Raw genomic sequence first — 18829 nt, 5'->3', positions numbered from 1 at the left:
GCAGCCGACACACAAATACCCCTCCCCCCACCAGGGAGCCGGATACACACACAAGCCACCGCCCAGGCACAGAGCCTCCTGCCAGGGGGTCCAGATTCTGGGACTCCTCACCCCTCCCCCTCCCAAACACACACAGGCCTCCTCCCACTGCCATCATCACCCGCACAGAATCCCAGACCCAGAGAGCCCCGTCCAGGACCTGAGGGCCGGGCAGACCCAGCACCAGCAAGGGCCAAGGGCGCGAGCTGGCTGGTGCATCCGAAACCCAGGCCTGCGGCAGCTGAATGTCTGGGCCTTCTCACAGCAAGGAATGAACTCTGGCAGCACAGGGCATGGGGGTGGGGGTGTGCAAACAGCCCTCCGCTCCCTCAGCAGGAGAAGGCTTCACCGCCCACTTCCTGGCAGAGCCAGACTTCCTGGGATGTTTCTGGGCTTCAGGAGAGGAGCTGGACTCAGTCCCAGCCCTGGGAGGAGGCCAAGGCCTCACACCGGCTAAGAGCCACGCCCCTCAGAGCACCACCACCAGGTCACCAGTGTACTTTCCCAGTCACCTGCACAAGTGGCTTCTCCGTGTTCACAGCAGACGCCATCCTCTCTGGGGCCCCTTCCTCCCCATGGCTCCCCAACCAGCTGATGAAGCCAGGATCCCAGGGGCCAGGATGGGGCTCACCCTGGCTTCAGAAAGGCTGCTTTATTGGAAGCTATTCTGACATCACTTTTCAGGCTGCCTGGCCCTCTTGGGACCCGTGATGGGAGTCCTCCTGTGACGTGGGGGGGGGGGGGGGGGGGGGGCAGGGCTGTGGGTCTCCACACAGCAGAGCTCATTTTCGGACGCTCCTGTGGGTGGTGGCTGAGGTCCTGGTGGAATAGGACTTGATGGCCCCGGGCCCTCCGCCGCTTGAAAAGCTCAGGGCATTGCTGCCCATGGTTCCCCTGAAGGCCAGCCCGGCCAGCCCGCTGCCACCTCCACCGGTGGAGTTCACCACGGCTGCGAGAAACGGGAGGAGGGCTCATCAGCACGGGCCCCCCACCTGAGGCCCCACCCCTCACTCCACCCTCCCCTCCTGCAGTACCTGCCCCTCCCCCTCCCCACTGCCTGACCCCACCCCCCACCACCCTCTTCGAGCAGGCCCAGAAGGAGCCTGGGACAATGCAAGGGATAATGCACCACGGGTTTCCCCCGCCCCACTCTGCCCTCTTGCACGCCTTCCCTGGGCCATTGAGCCCGACTGGCTGGGAGCCTCAGGGCACCTGCTAAAAGCTGGTAAGGGAAAGAAGCTCCTGTCCCAGACAAGGGCAGGCCCTCAAGGCGATGTGCCATCCTGTAAGACCCAGTCTAGCCCGGACAGCGCAGGAAATGGCCACAGCCAAGGACTTACAGATGTTCACAGCTCCTACTCCATCTCCGGCCAACCTGGGGGCAGAGGAGAGAGACCTGTGAGAGCGACTCTTTCCTCAGAGCTGGAGGAAGCAGTCCCAGGCCCCTCCATCCAGGCACCAGGCAGGACCAGTATTCCTTCCTCTGTCCCCACTGCGGGAAGGCTACATGACCTTGGGCAATGTCTCAGAGCCTCCATTTTCTCACTTCTAAACTGGGGCCAACTTAGTCCCAACCTCAGACTTGTTTGTGAGGGCTGAATAATATCATTTACCTAGAGCCCTGGGCACACAGGACTCGGTGGATGGGAACTGTTATTATTGATGAAGACAGCTGCCTCCCCTCACCAAATCATAAAATCCTCAAAGCGGGTTGTGGCTTATTGATTCTTGGATCTCTGGCCCCTTGCGTGAAGTCTGACATGTAGTAATTGCTCCGTCTGTATTGAAATAATTAGTGAATTGGAGATTTCACGAGGGTCGCGCTGAGGCAGGGACGGAGGACGGAGCAGAAGGTGGTCGGGATGGCTTTAAGCAGCCTATACTGGAAATAGAAAAGCCAAGGGAGACAGCTGGACGTGTTTGTTTTGTGACTCACTCCATTGTCACCAAGCCCTTGGCCTTAGGGTTGAGTTTACTCTGCAGTGGGGAGGGGAGACCTCACTTTGGTAGAAGGAGTGAGGAGAGCCCAGCTGGCCTCATCACCCCCAAGTCCAGGAAGGGGGCGGAGCAAAGGCCAAGTTCAAGAAAAGGATAGGCCAGGAAGCTTCCAGGCCCCTTGCTCAACTGGGCCCTTCAAGCGCTGGGAGTTGCTAACAGTTGTGGGTGGGGAGGGAAGCCAGGTTGCAATTAGGCAGTGATTTCATGCAACAGTTTCTGGTGCCATGCCTGAAGAACTCAGAAGGAAGAGACCTGAATGTCTAAGACTCTAGTGATTCGTGTGATTTTTCTTTTCTCATCCTAACTAAATATTTGTTTTTGTGCAATTGTGTATTTGTAACTCTGTATTCTTAAAAGAAGGCACCCCAAAGTGCATGAGTTCCTAAGACCACAAATCCTAGACCTGCCCCTGGGAAGAGTCGAGGGGTTAAGGGATAAACAAAAACAAAAAAAACAAGGAGTCCCTCTCCATGTCTCCTAAGAGTGGAGAGAGGACCGTTTCCTCTCAGAGAACCAGGATCTAAGCCCCGATGGTAGCAACCGACGCTGAGATTAGGCTTTCAAGGGGGAATGTTTCCACTCTCCATGTAACCTTGGCCATGCCACTCGCCATCCCTGACCTTCAGCCTGCTCGTCTGCCCACGGGAGGAAAAGGATCAGGCCCCATTCTAAGGGTCCCCACCTCTGGCTCTATGAGGAAAAGAAACCCACGGTATGTGTTCCCAAGAGAGTGCTGTCCCTGCTCCTGTGGTGGAGAAGGGTGCAGAGACAGGCATCATAACTGGGAGAGTTGGGCTCTGGAGGTGCCCTGTGCCCCAGATCAGCTGCTCTCTCTTCCCAGAGGCCTTTGGTGTTCAATTCCTCTTCCCACAAAGCCTGGGTGCCAACCCAGGTAGGTTACGGGTCAACTGTAATGGCAGAGACCCTTCCTCCTCTCCTTCCCCGACTCATATCCTTAACCATGCTTCTTTTCTTCCTCTTCCCTGCCTCCAGGCACTCTACCCTAGCACTCTCTCATTCCCCAATTCCTTCCTCTCCACGCCATTCATCCTCCAGCCTCCCTCTCCAGCCCCTCCGGAATAATGCTCCCAAAAGAAAAAGTTTGTGTAAATTCAGCATTTTACCAATGCAAGTGAGTGGTCTCTAGGTACTTCCTCTGCAAATGTTTGGTCCTCTCGGCCCATGTACAAGCTCCCCAAGGGCAGAAGCGCGTCTTACATATTACTTATCTCCGTGCTGGCTTCCAATAAGGCTGATGAGTCCTACTTCCAAGCCTTGGCCCACGCTGTTCCCTCTCACCCTCTCCAAACCCTAGCCTTCGCCCAAGGCACAGCTCTAAAGCCTTGCAAATTGACTGAAAGAATCGACCAACCCATCAAGGTGAGAACGAAGGCCCAACTTCACGGACATAGGTTCCAAGTCTTTCGCGAAGAATTCCTGCAACACTAACCCAGCCCGGCCTGCTCTCTGGCAGCAGGTATGCAAATATCTCGGGGACCCCACGACATTCAGCCAATATCCTGTGACTTGGCACTCAATTATGCAGTGAGAAGCAACCTGGCATCATGGACGAGGCTTGGACCAGGAATCAGCAGAGCGTGACTGCACACCTGACTTGCCCCCTCGAGTCATAAAACCGAACCGCAGTTTCCCCTCCGTAAACTAGAAACAGTACCTGCCCTGCTTACCCGAATGTGTTGTGAGGGTCAAATAAGATGACCCTGGCCACCCATATGAAGTGGCTGTTATTATTCCAACTTTCTCATTGAGCGTTACACCATGTGGTCTTTCCTACTGCCAGGTCATCTCATCAGGGGCAAAGAAGCAAGCACCAGCTATACGCTCCCTGCACTTCCCGCGCCCCCCCCCCCCCCGCCCCGTGCCTCGCAGAAAAGAGTACACAGGAAATGTCTGTGGACGAATGAATGGCAAGCCCCAGTCCCCACTGAGCCCCAGAAGGACCCCCTTCCTGGCCTCTGTGACCTCACCGGCTCTCCTCGCCCTCCAGCAGCTTGCGGTAGGTGGCGATCTCGATGTCCAGAGCTATCTTGACGTTCATGAGCTCCTGGTACTCCCGCAGCTGCCGGGCCATGTCCTGCTTGGCCCGCTGCAGGGCGGCCTCCAGCTCCTCCTTCTTGGCACGCGCATCCTTGAGGGCCAGCTCCCCATGTTCTTCGGCTTCTGCAATGGCAGCCTCCAGCTTGGCACACTTTAAGCGATAGTGCAGCTGTGAGCTGGGGGGCAGGCCAGTCACTGCCTCCCTGCCTCCCCGGCCAGCGCCAGGGCAACTCACTCACAGTGGCTTTCCTGGCACCAGCCTACTCCCCCAGCACCCGGGAATCCCAAGGATTAAATACATGGGCTCTGTCAGGGCGCCTGGGTGACTCAGTCTTGTTGGGCGTCCGACTTCGGCTCAGGTCATGACCTCACAGTTCGTGAGTTCGAGCCCCACATCGGGCTCTCTGCGGACAGCTCAGGGCCTGGAGCCTGCTTCAGATTCTGTGTCTCCCTCTCTCACTCTGCCCCACCCCTGCTCATGCTCTGTCTCTCTGTCTCTCTCTCTGAAATAAGTAAACATTAAAAAAATTTTTAGAAAATAATAAATGCTATTAGGATTTACACGTGCCCATCCCCCCAGCCCCCAGCTGGAGGAGATCCAAAGCCACAGGATCTTCGTTGAGTCCCCAAATTTCAGGCAGCTGGCAAGAACAAAAACCATCTTCAAAACAGGCCCAGAAACAGGGGGACTTGGAGCAGAGAGACACTGCTTGGAACCCCCAGACCCAAAATGTCTGATCAACAGCCCCCCTGGTTTGGGCCAGGTTGGTCGGATTCACGATGGATCCGAGCACCAGACGCCACTTCCGGCCCAGCATGAATGAGCATTCCTTCTGTTTGCAGCTAGTCCTTGCCCCAGGAGCCTATCTAGTCCTGGGCCTCCCCTCGTGCAGCTCAGAGAGCTGCCACTCCCTCCCCTGCCCAGCAGCCCAGCACTCCCCCTGCCTCTTACCGGCCACTCCCTGCCTCAGACCCTCCCTTGTCTCCAGTGATCTCTGCCTCCCTGCCAGCCTTCCCCATCCTCCGATCCTCCCGGGAGACCCTCTCGTGTCCACCTGTCGGTGCCCTTCCCTATCACACCGGTGCCCCCTTGGCCAGGGACTGGACCCCACCCCCCTCCACCGGCTCCTCAACACCCGCCCCCTGCCGGCTACACATCCTCCCTTTAGCCCGTCTTCATGGGAAGCCTCTGCCCCAGCCCGTGCTGAGAAGGAGCAGGGTCCTGCTCTTCAGGCATTATTTATATTTCAGTGAGGGTAGGGGACAGCCAACTACTTCATTAATAAGACAGAAAACTTCAGATAGTGATAGATGCTTCAGGAAGCTTCAGACACACTGCTGACAGAGTGGCTGGTGGTTGAGGAAGCCACCTCTGAAAAGGGGACTTGTGTCCAAAACCCCAGGGATGACGAAGGGGTGGCCATGTGCTGAGCTAGGAGAGCCACGTTCCACGCGGAGGGAACACCAGGTGCAAAGGCCCTGAAGCCTGAACGTGTCTGGCAAACGCAAGATACAAGAAGCAGGCTAGTGTAGCCGGAGCACAGTGAGAGGCAGTGGTAGGAAGTGAGAGACAGGACCTTGTGAGCCACACTAAGGGTATCTGCTGGCCTGGGTCCCACGAATCCCTGCAGATTGCAAGCTCCCAGGTACAGCACGTTGCACCCGGAGAGAGGTGCAAGGAGAGTACCAATTTGGTAACGAATTTGGTAACGAATGATGGTTTTTCTCGGGCTGGGAAGTCTGAGGCTCCCTCCCCAGGCTCTGTGCCCAGCTAGGACTCTTCTTCTCCCTTTGGCCTGAGCCAGGACCTGGCCATGAACATTCTCTCCTGGAGATCTCACAAGGACCCTCGAGATCTCACAGGCCCATGAGACTTGAACTGCACCAGCCTTAGGCCGGGAGAGCCTCCTGCTCCCCATTCTCGGATGGCTGCCCTTCATGTACCCCAAGAAACAGGGAGGAGCAGGGAGGAGGGCTTGTTCCCACCTGGTTCTTAATGCTGTCGATCTCAGCCTGCAGCCTCTGGATGGCACGGCTCATCTCTGCAATCTCATTCCGGGTATTCCGGAGGTCGTCCCTGTGCTTCCCAGCCTGGGCCTGGAGGGTCTCAAACTGGAGGGCCACACAGAGATGTACGGTGAGGGGATGGTCAGTGATTACAGGGAACTCATCCTTTGTCCCATCCACCGAAGGCCCAAGGTTCTGAGTGATGAAACCTCCTAGCTTATCTTCCCAGGAAGCCACGGTCTGACCCCCAGCAATCTTCACGCCCTGCCAGCAAGCAGGGGGGTATAGCAGAGGTTTGCTTTCCTCCCAGTCAGGACAGGAAGGGCGAGGATGGCTCCCTGGGGCCCACCGCCATTGGTCCTGGGCCTCCGCCCATCCCCATCATGTCCCAAGTGCCGGAGAATCACTAGAAGTCTGAGATCCTCGCCCGTTAAACAAACCCCTATTAAAAACACGCTTATTAAAAACATCAGCACCACCCATTTTACAGATGGGAAGAATGAGTCCTGGAGAGTGGGAGCCACTGCCCAAGGATCACACGGCAAGTCTGAACCCAGGTCACCTTGTTGGCATGCCTGTGCTCTCACCTATGTCCCACGGATGATTCCCTATCTCAGCAGAGACATCCCTCTGCTGCTCTTACATGCTGCCTCAGGCTCCCTCTTCTAGAACACTGGTTTACCCCAGCACACTCCCTCAGCACCTGCACAGTCAGCCGCCCTGCCTCCACACGGCATGTGCAATGATCAAACCTCCCCGGTCTGGAGGCCTAGGGCCCAGGATCTAGTCCCTACTCTTGCACCTACTAGCTGTGTGGAGCTAGGCAAATTGCTTAACCTCTCTGTGCTTCGGGTTCCTCTGCCCTGTCCCCCCATCAGGCTGGGATCTCTCCCTGGGGAGGGACTTGGCCTTCACATCTTCTTCTTCCCAGGGCGCTGGAGAGTACCTTAGACTTAACGCTGGTGCCTGCCAGGACAGTGGGACCCAGGCCCTAGAGGCTTGGAGACAGGTGAGGAGTAAGGGAAGCTGACACCGAGGACCTTGCCAGGAAGAAAAGAGTACCCTCAGCAGCCTCACACCTTGGTCTGGTACCAGGCCTCGGCCTCAGCCCGGCTGCGGCTGGTGATTTCCTCGTACTGGGCCTTGACCTCGGCGATGATGCCATCCAGGTCCAGGGAGCGGCTGTTGTCCATGGACAGGACCACGGACGTGTCCGAGATCTGGGACTGCAACTCTGCCAACTCCTGCCGGGACCAGACGGAATGTTAGGACTCGGGGCATGACCCCACCCTGTTCCCACAACCCATCCTGGGACCCCCCCACTGCCACACTAGAGGAAGGCAAAGGGAGAAGAGGGAGAGGAAGGCAAAGTGGGTGTGGGTCACCAGGCGGCGAGGGGACACAGACCCAGCACCTGCTAAATAGTCCGCCCACCCCCGGCAACCCAGAGAGCCCATTAGTAACTTCTCAACAAAAGAGGCTGGTGGGATCACAGCCGATAGAGAAGTGACAGAATGTGGTGAACGGTAAAGTCTCCTTCTGGGAGCTCTGCTGTGGCAGGAGCTCGGTCGTGAAGTGGATCACTAGGGGGTGTGGGTAAAATAAAATATCCCACCCAATAACGGAACTCTCTCCAGCCTTCAAAACGGATGATATGGCTGTACTTATAGCCATGGTACACCATTACATGGAAAAAAAAATACACTCCTGTTTTAATTTAAAATACATATTTCTAGGGGCGCCTGGGTGGCTCAGTCGGTTGGGCGTCTGACTTCAGCTCAGGTCATGATCTCCCAGTTCGTGAGTTCGAGCCCCGCGTCGGGCTCCATGCTGACAGCTCAGAGCCCGGAGCCTGCTTCGGATTCTGTGTTTCCCTGTCTTTCTGCCCTTCCCCTGCTCGTGCTCTGTCTCTCTCTGTCTCAAAAATAAATAAAAACATGAAAAAATAAAAATAAAATAAACTATATATTTCTGTATCTCTCTGTGTGTATAGGCACAGTTCGCAAAGTCTGAGAAGGTAGGTACCAAGATGATAAGAGCACAGATAAATGACCTGTTTTGTGCTTTACTCAATTTTCTGGATTTTTGGCCATAAGCGTGTACTTCTTTCGTGATGAGAGGAAAATAATTAAATACACATATACGTATACGTAGGCACGCATACATACATAGACGTGCATATACATAACATGCAACAGACGTATGAAGGGCTGCAGAGAGATCAGAATGCCCGAAGGAAACCCCAAGGAGCCAGCCCCTGCATTAACACATGTGGAAATTTCACTGAGGGGCTAATGGAGGCTGGACGTTCACAAAAGCTAGACTGAAAGGAGTTGAGAAGTGGTCTATAATTAACCTCATATATAATAAAGTCGCAGACCAGCCCTGCCAGATGACTGGCCATCCTATCTTCCGCTGAAGGCCAGAGATTCCCACTGATAGGAGTGGAGAGGTTCTAAATCCCCAAGTGGAAAAAGAATTGAAGAAGAAGGGGCAGGGGAAGAAGGAGAGCATGAGACCACAGGGATAGACAGTGGCCTGTACTTGGGGGCCACCCATCCAGTCCCTCCGGGTGTAAACTCCTAGGCACCACAGTCTCTCCTGACTCAGGACCCCCTGCCCACCCCACCCAGCCCACCTCTGAACTCCATCACAGCCCAGGATTCCCTAGACATTCTCCTGGTTCCTTCCAACCCCTCCCAACACCCCTCCTAACAAATGATCATCCCATGTTTCTAGAAGGCCAATCCTAACTGACCCCACCCTGCTCTGCTACCCTCAGCCCCTCCTAAGCTCCCTGCCCACCATGGATTCCTGAATCCAGAAAAGTTAAAGAAGAGGATAAGGCCTACACACACACTCAACACACACCAAGACGGCCCAAAGGCAGGGGTAAACCCCTTGATTAAGACACAGAAGACATGGCACGTCTCCCATATCCAAGGTCCTTACCGTCTCATAGAGGGTCTTGAAGAAGTTGATCTCGTCATTCAGGGCATCCAACTTGGCCTCCAACTCCACCTTATTCATGTAGGCAGTGTCCACATCCTGGGGGCGGGGCGGGGGGGGTGGCAAGAAGAGGTAGAGAGACACCATGGCTTCATACACGGACCATTTAGCCGGGATGGGAGCAAGCCAGCTCTGTCCAACCCACAGGGTCAAACACCGGGGCGCTACCAAGAAACATAGCAGTTCTCCAGGCCGTGTGACCTGGCCACAGGACGTCTCCTCTACTGGGTCCTCCCAGGCTGTGTAGGAACATCATTTCCATGCATCATTCCAGGAACCATACCGGTGTCTGCCTTCCCAGCACCGGAAGCCCGAAGCAGCCCGCAGCCCCAAACCTAGCACTCTCCCAGCTCCTGACTGGTGGTTTGGACACAGCCCTGGCTCTACCACCTACTAGCCATGTGACCTTGCACAAATCACTTCAACTCTGTGAGCCTCAACTTCTTATGAAATAGAAGAGCACAAAATCATCCAGACTCCAAGATAAGGCTCATAGATGTGGAGGACCTCGAGCCTAAACGCAGCTTAGGAGACTGTGATACAGGTAAGCCACAGATAACAGGGCAAGCCCAGGTGTCACTGGGGAGCCACACATTCCTGTGCCCAAACTCCCCTGGGTAAGGCTCGCTTTTATTCATCCCCAAAGCTCCTAAATCTTGAAAGGCTCAGCACCCTGGGGTAGGTTGTCTTCACGTGGGTGGGCCGGGAACACAGTTGCCCAGAGAGTGGACTGAATCGGGATCTGAAATCAAGCCCTTGTAAGATATTCCTAAGGCCTTCTAACCTTGGCTTGCACTTCTCCAGGGACAGGAAGATCGCTCTGCCTCAGGCAGCCCGTCACATTCCTTCAGCAAATATTTCAGCCATGCCATTTGCCAACCTTTGTCTGTCATGAAAAGTTCTGACTGTGATAGAGCACTTCCCTATTTGGGCTTGAAATCTCCCCTTCTAACCTCCATCTTTTGGTCTTAGCTCTAACCCCTTGAGGCCAAAAACAAGTCTAGTGACTCACCAGACGTGCACACAAACACACACACACACGTACACAGGACGGGCTGTGCTACGAGGGCCTGGCTTCCAGATCTGTCCTTTTCCAGGCTCATCACTCCCTTCTTCTAGTACTCGGGCCAGACTTTGGCCACAGGTCCCTACTGGCTGGCTGCTCAGGTGAGAGGGCCACATGGTCCCCTGGCCCATGTGTTTTCGGACAATTCCCCTACACCGGCCTGTCTTCCCCCTCACCTTTTTCAGCACCACGAACTCATTCTCAGCAGCTGTGCGACGGTTAATTTCATCTTCGTACCTGCAGGAGAAGGAGGGTGCGTGGTATGGGTGCAGCTTTGCCTCTGCCCCCCCTCCTCTCCATGTGTGGAACTCTGCCCTGCATTGGCTTCACCCCTCCTTGATGACACACCTGAGAAATTGGGTGTCAGCTGTGAAACCAAATGTCCCTGACTTTCCCTTATAGCTATTCCTAAGGCTAGGAATCTCGGCGCAGGATGAAAGGGGGGAGAGGAGGAAATGTATATAAAGGACAAAAACTGCACAATCTAGGAACAAAAAAGCAATAGTCATAGCCATGCTTAGGGATCCTTTAAATGGGGCCTGCAGTGTTAGGTGCTTCCCACGGATTAGCTCACTTAACCCTCACGACAACCCTGTAACAATGGTACCACGATCAGCAGGAGGCACAGAGCAGAACATAATCTGTCCGGTCACTAAGCTGCTAAGTGGCAAAGCCCAGACTTAAACCCAGGCAGTCTGACTCCAGGCCCATGCCCTAACCACTGCCTAATCCCACCCTCAGGAGGCAAAGAAGGAGCCTGAAGCGGAGGCAATTTATGAAATCAGGAAGAGGGTGCAGCCAAGTTCTGGGGAAGAACCAGGCCCCAGCTAGGTGGTCGGGCGCCAACCCTACTCCCACAGGGCAACCCCCCAATCCCTCCTTGTTCCAAGAGGCCAGCTTCACCCATAGGAGGACACTGGCAATTCAGGACACAGAGCAAGAGAGCACTGGAGCCTGACCCAGCATTTATTTGGAAACTTTTTTTTTTTTTTAATTTTTTTTTCAACGTTTATTTATTTTTGGGACAGAGAGAGACAGAGCATGAACGGGGGAGGGGCAGAGAGAGAGGGAGACACAGAATCGGAAACAGGCTCCAGGCTCTGAGCCATCAGCCCAGAGCCCGACGCGGGGCTCGAACTCACGGACCGCGAGATCGTGACCTGGCTGAAGTCGGACGCTTAACCGACTGCGCCACCCAGGCGCCCCTGGAAACTTTTTAAAAAAAGGTGTCAGAAACAGGAACTCAGCAGTGCCCGAGGGCTACAGGAGGGCAGCAGGGCAGCTATGATGGGGAGCAAGCAGGCCCCTCCAGGAGCCCAGACCCCCAGCTCCCCGCTCCCTGAGGTTCTATAGAATAGTTGTGGAAATATCCTGAAGGCCATCTGTTCACTCTTGACTCAGCACCATGCCACTGAGAGCAGAGGGCACACAAATCGGAGCTCACTGGGCCCTTCCATGCGCCCTTTCCAGGCCTCCCTGGGCCCCAGTCCTGAGCTCAGCCTGGCATGTAGGCTCTGGAGTGAGGGTATATGTGAGCGCGTGCACACACACACACACACACACACACACACACACCCATGACAACAGAGGCTCGCTGGTTGCCCTGCACCTGTCTGCCTCCACCTGCTGTGGGATTATTGCTGTTGACTGTCGCTCTAGGGAAGTAGGGGAGTGGGCACCCTCCACAGAGGCCTTTTTGTTTGTTCTACCTCCGGTCACAGCCAGTGTCCCTGCTCGGCTTAGTCATGCACCTCCAGGGCAGAGCACAGAACTCACTCACTGCTCCCAGTACCACTGGGCAAGTATGCTAGGGTGGGGCCCAGCCCAAGCCTCTGGCTTCGGTTTCCGTTCGGTGACAAAAGAGAATTCAGTGGGCACCTCAAAGGCTTGTCCTTAAACCCCCAGTCTTCCAGGCCCCTGCAAGCCCTGCCCACCGCCGACCCCCCCACCCCCGCCCCACCACAGCCTCCTCTCTGGTTCCTGCGCTGACCAGAGCCACCCCTCAGCCTCTGCAACCCTCCCATGGCTCACAACGATCCCTCCCTCTCCTTGCTTCTTTCAGCCCCAAGTCGGCTCTGTGTCTCCTCCTGGGAGTCAGGGGCCCGACATTCAAGTCCCAGCTCTCCCAGTGACCTGCCACATGATCTCCATCGGGACCCTGAATCTCTCTGGTGTCTAACTCCTCACCGAAACAGGGGGGCTCTTCTAGAACATTCTGTGAGGGTCGCACACGTTCTGAAGCACACCGGTCACAGGACTCCTTCTGTCCTACCCTCTCCTGGAGCCTTGGTCAGGCACCCAGAGAGAACAGCGCGGGTCAGGGCTGAGTGGGGATATTTCCCTGGGAGTAAGTCGGAAACAGCCCCCGGGAACAAAGAGAGGAACGGAGAGACAGGGAATGTGTCGGTCAAGGCCTTCCCTTCAGGGGTTGCTGTACTGAGTGGCTACACACTTGACCCCTAAGCCCAGAGAGGGCCTGCTGAGGATCAGCTGATGAAGGGTACACACCCCCGCCCCCCACCCCCGCCAGGGCGCACCACACTGGGGTCAGTACTTGTTCTTGAAGTCTTCTACCGCGTCCTGCACGTTCCGCAGCTCCACCTCCAGGCGGCCTCCTTCGAGCTGCAGCCCCTCAAGCTGCCTCCGCAGGCCAGCAATGTGCGCCTCAAAGATGCTGGGGAGGCCGCTGCTCTTGGCAGACCTCTGTTCCTGCAGCAGGGTCCACTTGGTCTCTAGCAGCTTATTCTGCTGCTCCAGAAACCGCACCTGAGAGTAAAAGAGAGGAGGAAACTCACGAGGGGCAGGCCGTGCCGCCCACACTGGGCTTGGGAGGGTCTCCGCCCACCCCGCACAGCCCAGGCTCCCGGGGACCGCAGCCCTTGGTCCCCTCCTTCCAGGGCTCTCTGTCTTACATGTCTTAAAGCCTGACCCAGGGGTCAGGGCTACCCGGTCACCAATGTGTCCCCTCCCACTTATGTTCCCTGCCATACTGCAGATGATCCTTCCCGCCACCATCCCTGAAGGGCTGCCCCCTCCCAGTCTGTCCTGGGCCACCTCCCTCTGTATCCTCTCTCTGCCTCCCCTTTCCTCCAAGATCTCAGGACAGGGTGCTACAAAATGAACACCTGCTAGATGCTCAGCTTGGGGTCCAAAAGTCCCCTTGGATGCTTCCAGTGTGCCTGGGAGTGGGAAGCAACCTCCCCAAAACTAGCAACTCGGAGCAGCAGGACCTGGGGGCTACAGACAGTGAGGTAGAACCGCTCAACAGCAGGGGAGGAGCCTGGGCCTGGGGAGGCTTCAGGAGAAACTTAAAGATGTATACGGTGTGAATGATGAAGGAGAGGGCATGGGGGCGGGGGAAGGAGAGAACTACAGCCAAACAGGGGAGGGAAGGTCTGGTCTATACCCAGGAGGCAGGAGGCCCTGGCCAGAGGGGTCCAGCTAGGCTAGCCCTTAGTTCCTGATCCAGCCCTACAGCGCTCCCTTCCTAGACCCTCCAGTCAAGTCTGCTCCTCTCCTTGCCAACTCCCACTCTCTCTCCCCCACTCCCTCCCCCAACCCTGTGGGACCCAAACAGCCAGGAAAAAAACGCTTCCAAATGGCCCTTCCCCAGGGCCTCTCAGTGTGCTCCCCACCCCCACGGGGGGGGGGGGGGGGGCAAATGGGCTCTCTCCAACGGCCTCCCTTCCACCACCAAAGGGAGTCTGGAGGACCAGGTAGGTGGGCAGGTACGTCAGGGAGCCTCCCTCCCTCCCTCCCTCCAGCCCTTGATTTTCAGCATCTGCCCCAGCAGAAGCAGTAGGAGGAGGGAGGACCTCCTCAGCTGGGAACAGTGTATCACCCCTACCCCATCTCTGACGCCACACAGCCCCCTCTCAGAGAAACTCCTGGCCCTGGCCTCTGGAGCTCCCCACCTGAATCAGCCCAAGAAGAAAGCAGCCCACTCACAGACGCGCCAGCCGCCGCCAGCCGCGGCTGCCTGACAGACTCAAGCACACATCCTGGGAAGAAAAAGCAGGGCGATTTGGGCAGCTCTCTGGAAGACGAGGCTTGGAGACTGAAGGGGAAAAACAGCCACAGGCTTCACGAGAAAGAGAAAGGTTTCTGATAGTGGCGGAAAGAGAACACGCCAGGCCTCCGGGCGCCTGGTCCGCGCGCGGGCTGGGCTGGGGTGGCTGCTGTGGCCCGGAGCGTGGCTTGGGGCCGGGTGCCGGCGGCTCACCTTGTCGATGAAGGAGGCGAACTTGTTGTTGAGGGTCTTGATCTGCTCGCGCTCCTCCTGGCGCACCTGCTGAATGGTGGGGTCGATGTCCATCCGCAGCGGGACCAGCAGGCTCTGATTGATGGTGACCTCGCGGATGCCGGCGCCCACTGGGCCCCCGTGGGTGGAGCGCACGGGCACACGCGCCCGCGTGGCGCCCAGGCCGTAGAGGCTGCTGCTGCTGAAGGCACCGCCGCCGGGGCGCACGGAGCTCAGGCGCACCTGGGCGCCGCGACCCGGGAAGGCGGCGGAGCGCGAGCTGAAGACCTGGGAGCTTAAGTGGATGGACATGTTGGCTGGACCGGGCTGGACCTAGCGGCGGGAGCGAGGGAGCCGAACTCTCTGACCTCCCGCGGCCCGGTCGCTTTTATCCGCTAGGCTCCGGTGGCGGATCGGCTTACACAGGTAGGGGCGGGGCTGGCCGCCGGCCACCCTTCGCTGCCCGCCGGGCCCCTCCCCGGGCCACGCTTCCGCTCTCCGCCCTGGCCGGGCTTTGGGGCCCAAGCCGGAAGCTCCCAAGTGGGGCGCAGGGCCATAGACCCCCAGAGCCCCGGATGCGGGCTGACCTACAGAGTGGCGGGAGGGAGACCGCCGTCTGAGCAGATCTGAAACAAGTTCAGTGTTCCGGGAGGAGGCTTGGGCAAGATTCCTGAGGCCAGAGCAGAGAGATCAAGCCGTAAAAGACTGGGGGAAGGGGTGGGCAAAAAGTTCTAGTCCGGGAGTCAGCCCCCAGCTCCCTTCCCCAGGCATTCCAGAAAGGCATTCCCTGACAGCCTCCAACCCTCAAGTTCAGTTCCTCCTTGAGAGATCAGCTCAGTTCTTGAGTAACCTGACCCCAAGGTGCCCTGGCCTGGCTGGTTTCCCCGGCAAGTCCACCATATAGAAAGTAGGCCAAGTGGGGCACGACCCCTCTTCTGATCCCTCTCCTCACTCCAGTGGGCACCTGAAGCCCAGAGACACTGTGAGAATGGTCGCCTTGGGGCCGGGCTGCCCCCTACCCCTAAGTCACTTTCCTATCCACTTATTTTGTCCCTGGAGAGGAAGGGGACACCTGCATGTAGTTGGGACACTTTGTGGATGTCTACACTTCTGTGTGTACAGACCTGCAGGCCACTGGGCTTCTCTGTGTGCTCACCTGAGACGTGTGTGTGTGTGTGTGTGTGTGTGTGTGTGTGTGTGTGTGTGTCTGAACGTTCCTGTACAGGTGGAAGTCTGTCTTCAGCGTGTGGCAGGGTGTCTGTGGACACACAATTGCACACTTCTGTAGGCAGGTCTGTGAGCGTGCTTGTTTGTGTCTGCACGCAAACACTCCTCTCCATCTTCCGCTGCTGCCATTTTCCTGTTTAAAGGTCCCCCGCTCTCATCGTGTCGCCCACCAAACAAGTCCCAGCAGTGTCAGACCCAGCCCAAGTTGGGGAGAAACACGGCGCTGGAACAGGGGGCACTGGACAGAGACGGCTCCAGAGGCTTCGTTTCTCGGAGCCTCCAGCCACACTTGCCACGCACCCTCTGTATGGCCCCGCCCTCATTCTCCCCAGACCCGGTTCAGCTAGAGGGACCACCTAAGGAGCCTTTGGAAGAGACAGCTGACAGGCCTCCAGCCCCTCCCCAGTGAGCCCACCAGCTTGTCACCTCAGACCAAGCCCTCGGGGCCATCTTGGGTGGAGGAGGGTGGGAATGGAATGTCCTTCCTGGTTTTCACTTCAGTTAGATAAGGATTTCCAGTGAAGCTGACCTTGCAGCAGCCCCTACTCAGGGTTCTCAGTAGAGGCTCACGCCCCCAGCCCTCCCTCTCCTCTGTGTTGGTGTTGGGACAGCTCAGGCCAGAGGCAGAGGGATGCCCAGGGAGACCGCCGGTGGACTCTGCTATGGGATGTGTGTATGTGTATGTCTGGGAGAGAGAGTCGTAACCTGGAAGCTGTAGTTTGAAGAACACACAGAATTCCTGGCCTTGTGATATTTGCCGTCGTGGGGAGCCCACTCGCCCCCAGCCCCCATCCCCAAGCAGGCTAAAGAGACCAACTGTTTCCTTTCCACATGCTCACGCACATACCCTGTCATTCATACACACACAGATACACACACACACACACCCCTCAAGGTTCATTCTCAACTCTTTTTCCCCCCGCTACCTCCCACCCCGGGCTCCTACCCCTCGGCCCCCACCTATGGTCTGCAACCCTTCCTGCCCCCTCCCACCTGCAGCCCCCACGGGACCTGCTCCCAGCCACCCTTGCACTTCTCCTGTAGAGCCTGGCCTGAGAGATCTTTGCAAACCAGAACACTGCCGGTGACCTCCCTCGTGACCCTGGATAAGTCACTGCCCCTCCCTGAGCATGGTTTCTACACCAGAGAAGAAACCCCAGCGTTCCATGGCAAGAGGGAGCTGGGAGGACATTCAAAGACGGCTTGGCGGATCCACCCCTCAGCCTCCCCATCCCCTCCCTGAAGTATTCCCAGCAGCTCCAGCCCTGCCCACCTGTCTCCCCCCACCTCTGCATCTCCAGGCCGGCACCACAAGCGCACTCCGTGCCAGGCCGCACACATAAGCACCCTCTGGACGGCTTCCTGAGGAGCCGTCCACACTGAGAGGCTGCCGAGCGCATTCCGGCCTGCACGAGTGCACAGCACAGCGGCCCATCTGAACGGAGTCTTCCACCGCAGCCCATGGCTCTGCCGGCTTCACAGACCTTCCTTAGGACGTTTGGGGCAGAATCTTAAGACAAGATAATCCCCGAAGCCTTTTCTAGTCGGCCCTTCCCTGCGCAGCACACCAAGCACACCCACCAAGCACACGCTCAGTGGCCCCCTCCCTCCCGGCCTGGCTTCCCACTGAGCCTCTGGAGAGCTAGGAACCAGCAAGTGGTTTGGCTGCACTAAACCCGCGGAGGGTGGGGGATGCTGTGGTGCTGCAGCTCCCCCCCTCTGCCCCGCAGGAGGAATGAGCTGCTCTTCTCCACGGAGGCGGAGGCGGAGGCGGTGGAGACGTTCTTTTGGCTCCTGGTTGCACTTTCAGAGCCATTGCGCGCCTTCCATCCCCTGGAAACACAGCCTCTGATTCCTAAAGAAGAAAAAAAGGCATGATCGGTTTTCATTAGCTTGGAATGCAAATGTTTGCGATCGTAACAATAAAAAAGAAAAACATTTATCATGTCTGCACGGAATGTAATACTTTTAAATCAAATACTGAAAGGCAAGAAAGCAACATAAATGACAGCCAACAGGCTACTTTCCTGACTATGTGAACCTGTAAAAAAAAAAAGCCAACGCAGCAGGAAAGTGGGTAACAGAGGCACATAATATGAGGTGGCAGTGTGCACAGGGTACTTAATCTACAGGTGCCTGGTGCTGTCCTAAGCACACAGCATCTGTTCACCCTTGAAGTTCTCACAACAGCTCCTCAGCCCAATGTCATCGTCCCCATTTTAAGAGAGGGGACAGAAGCACAACAAGTTTAAGAAAATGGGTCAAGGTCACACAGCTAAGATGTCGAAAAGCCAGGATCTGAACTCTGGCGGTTGAACCACTAGATTACTTACAAAGAAAAGAAAGAAAGAAAGGGAGAAAGAAAGAAAGAAAGAAAGAAAGAAAGAAAGAAAGAGGAAGGAAGGAAGGAAGGAAGGAAGGAAGGAAGGGGAAGGGAGGGGAGGGGAGGGGAAGGGAAGGGAAGGGAAGGGAAGGGAAGGGAAGGGAAGGGAAGGGAAGGGAAGGAAAGGAAAGGAAAGGAAAGGAAAGGAAGAAAATAGCAAATATGAAAAACAAAATGCTCCACCTCACTCAGATTAAAGAAATACAATAAGAATAACATACGGAAAGTCACATGCCCCTGTCACATTGTCAGGCTGCAAAACGGTGATGGCGAGCATGTGGCCTTGTCCCTCGTTCATGGGATCACCCACTGGTGCATCCTCTTTGGAGGGCAAGTTGGCATAGTTCTCAAAGTTAAAGCCATTTGCGCTTACCTCAGTCAACAAAACAAATAAAATGAGTACACTTGTCCTTGACCAAGTACACCCACCGCCAAGAATTTATCTTACAGATGCTCTCACCAAAAGTGCACACACGTGGTCTCTGCTGCCCTGGGTTTCCATCAGCGAAAAACAGGCAACAACACAAATGCCCATTAGTGGGAAGAGATTCGGTGGGTTAAGCTGTGTACATTCAAAGGGTGCTATTTACTGGGAAAAAAAATCCTTTCTATGCTGATTGAGCTTTTGCCTTTCTATATTGGTGGCACAGATCACTGCAGTTTTTTAAAACCCAAGAGGCTCATGCTGTCCAGCTACACCACGTCTACCCCCTCCCCTGTGGCTGGCCCCTGCTGTCCCCAGTCACCTCCTGACCTCCTGGCCACTCCCTCACACTCACCAGGGACTCTGACACCTGGCTCC

The 18829-nt window shown here is 56.4% G+C and overlaps 1 protein-coding gene and 1 long non-coding RNA gene across 3 annotated transcripts; one reads left to right on the top strand and one right to left on the bottom strand.

Moving 5' to 3' along the window:
- Positions 1–645: 645 nt before the first annotated feature.
- On the bottom strand, positions 646–14851 carry KRT7 (keratin 7). Of its 2 annotated transcripts, XM_045467079.1 has the most exons (9): positions 14400–14850; positions 12732–12943; positions 10354–10414; positions 9055–9150; positions 7182–7346; positions 6082–6207; positions 4026–4246; positions 1380–1414; positions 646–988 (listed from the first exon to the last, which is right to left on the bottom strand). In XM_045467079.1, the coding sequence occupies exons 1-9, from the start codon at positions 14727–14729 to the stop codon at positions 822–824; spliced, it is 1413 nt and encodes a 470-aa protein (XP_045323035.1). In that variant the 5' UTR covers positions 14730–14850; the 3' UTR covers positions 646–821. The 2 variants fall into 2 exon arrangements, with proteins under 2 accessions (XP_045323035.1, XP_045323036.1); XM_045467080.1 differs by lacking the exons at positions 646–988; positions 1380–1414 and adding an exon at positions 3037–3094 and having other exon boundaries at positions 14400–14851.
- On the top strand, positions 14730–17650 carry LOC123592128. Its single transcript, XR_006709597.1, has 2 exons — positions 14730–14843; positions 16689–17650. It is a non-coding gene; the product is annotated as an uncharacterized LOC123592128 (long non-coding RNA).
- The last annotated feature ends 1179 nt before the right edge of the window (positions 17651–18829 follow it).

The sequence above is a fragment of the Leopardus geoffroyi genome, chromosome B4 (assembly GCF_018350155.1).
Source record: "Leopardus geoffroyi isolate Oge1 chromosome B4, O.geoffroyi_Oge1_pat1.0, whole genome shotgun sequence".
Classification (NCBI taxonomy): Eukaryota; Metazoa; Chordata; class Mammalia; order Carnivora; family Felidae; genus Leopardus; species Leopardus geoffroyi.
This window is presented reverse-complemented; position numbering and strand designations above follow the sequence as displayed.

What these genes read in the sequence shown, in the direction of transcription:
- KRT7 (XM_045467079.1), bottom strand. Translation starts at nt 14,729, where the DNA reads ATGTCCATCCACTTAAGCTCCCAGGTCTTCAGCTCGCGCTCCGCCGCC. An exon ending in AGGCCTGGTACCAGACCAAG is followed by an intron (nt 6,208 to 7,181) that starts GTGTGAGGCTGC and finishes GTGGCCCTCCAG; the next exon opens with TTTGAGACCCTCCAGGCCCA. An exon ending in AGTAGGAGCTGTGAACATCT is followed by an intron (nt 989 to 1,379) that starts GTAAGTCCTTGG and finishes CGTTTCTCGCAG; the next exon opens with CCGTGGTGAACTCCACCGGT.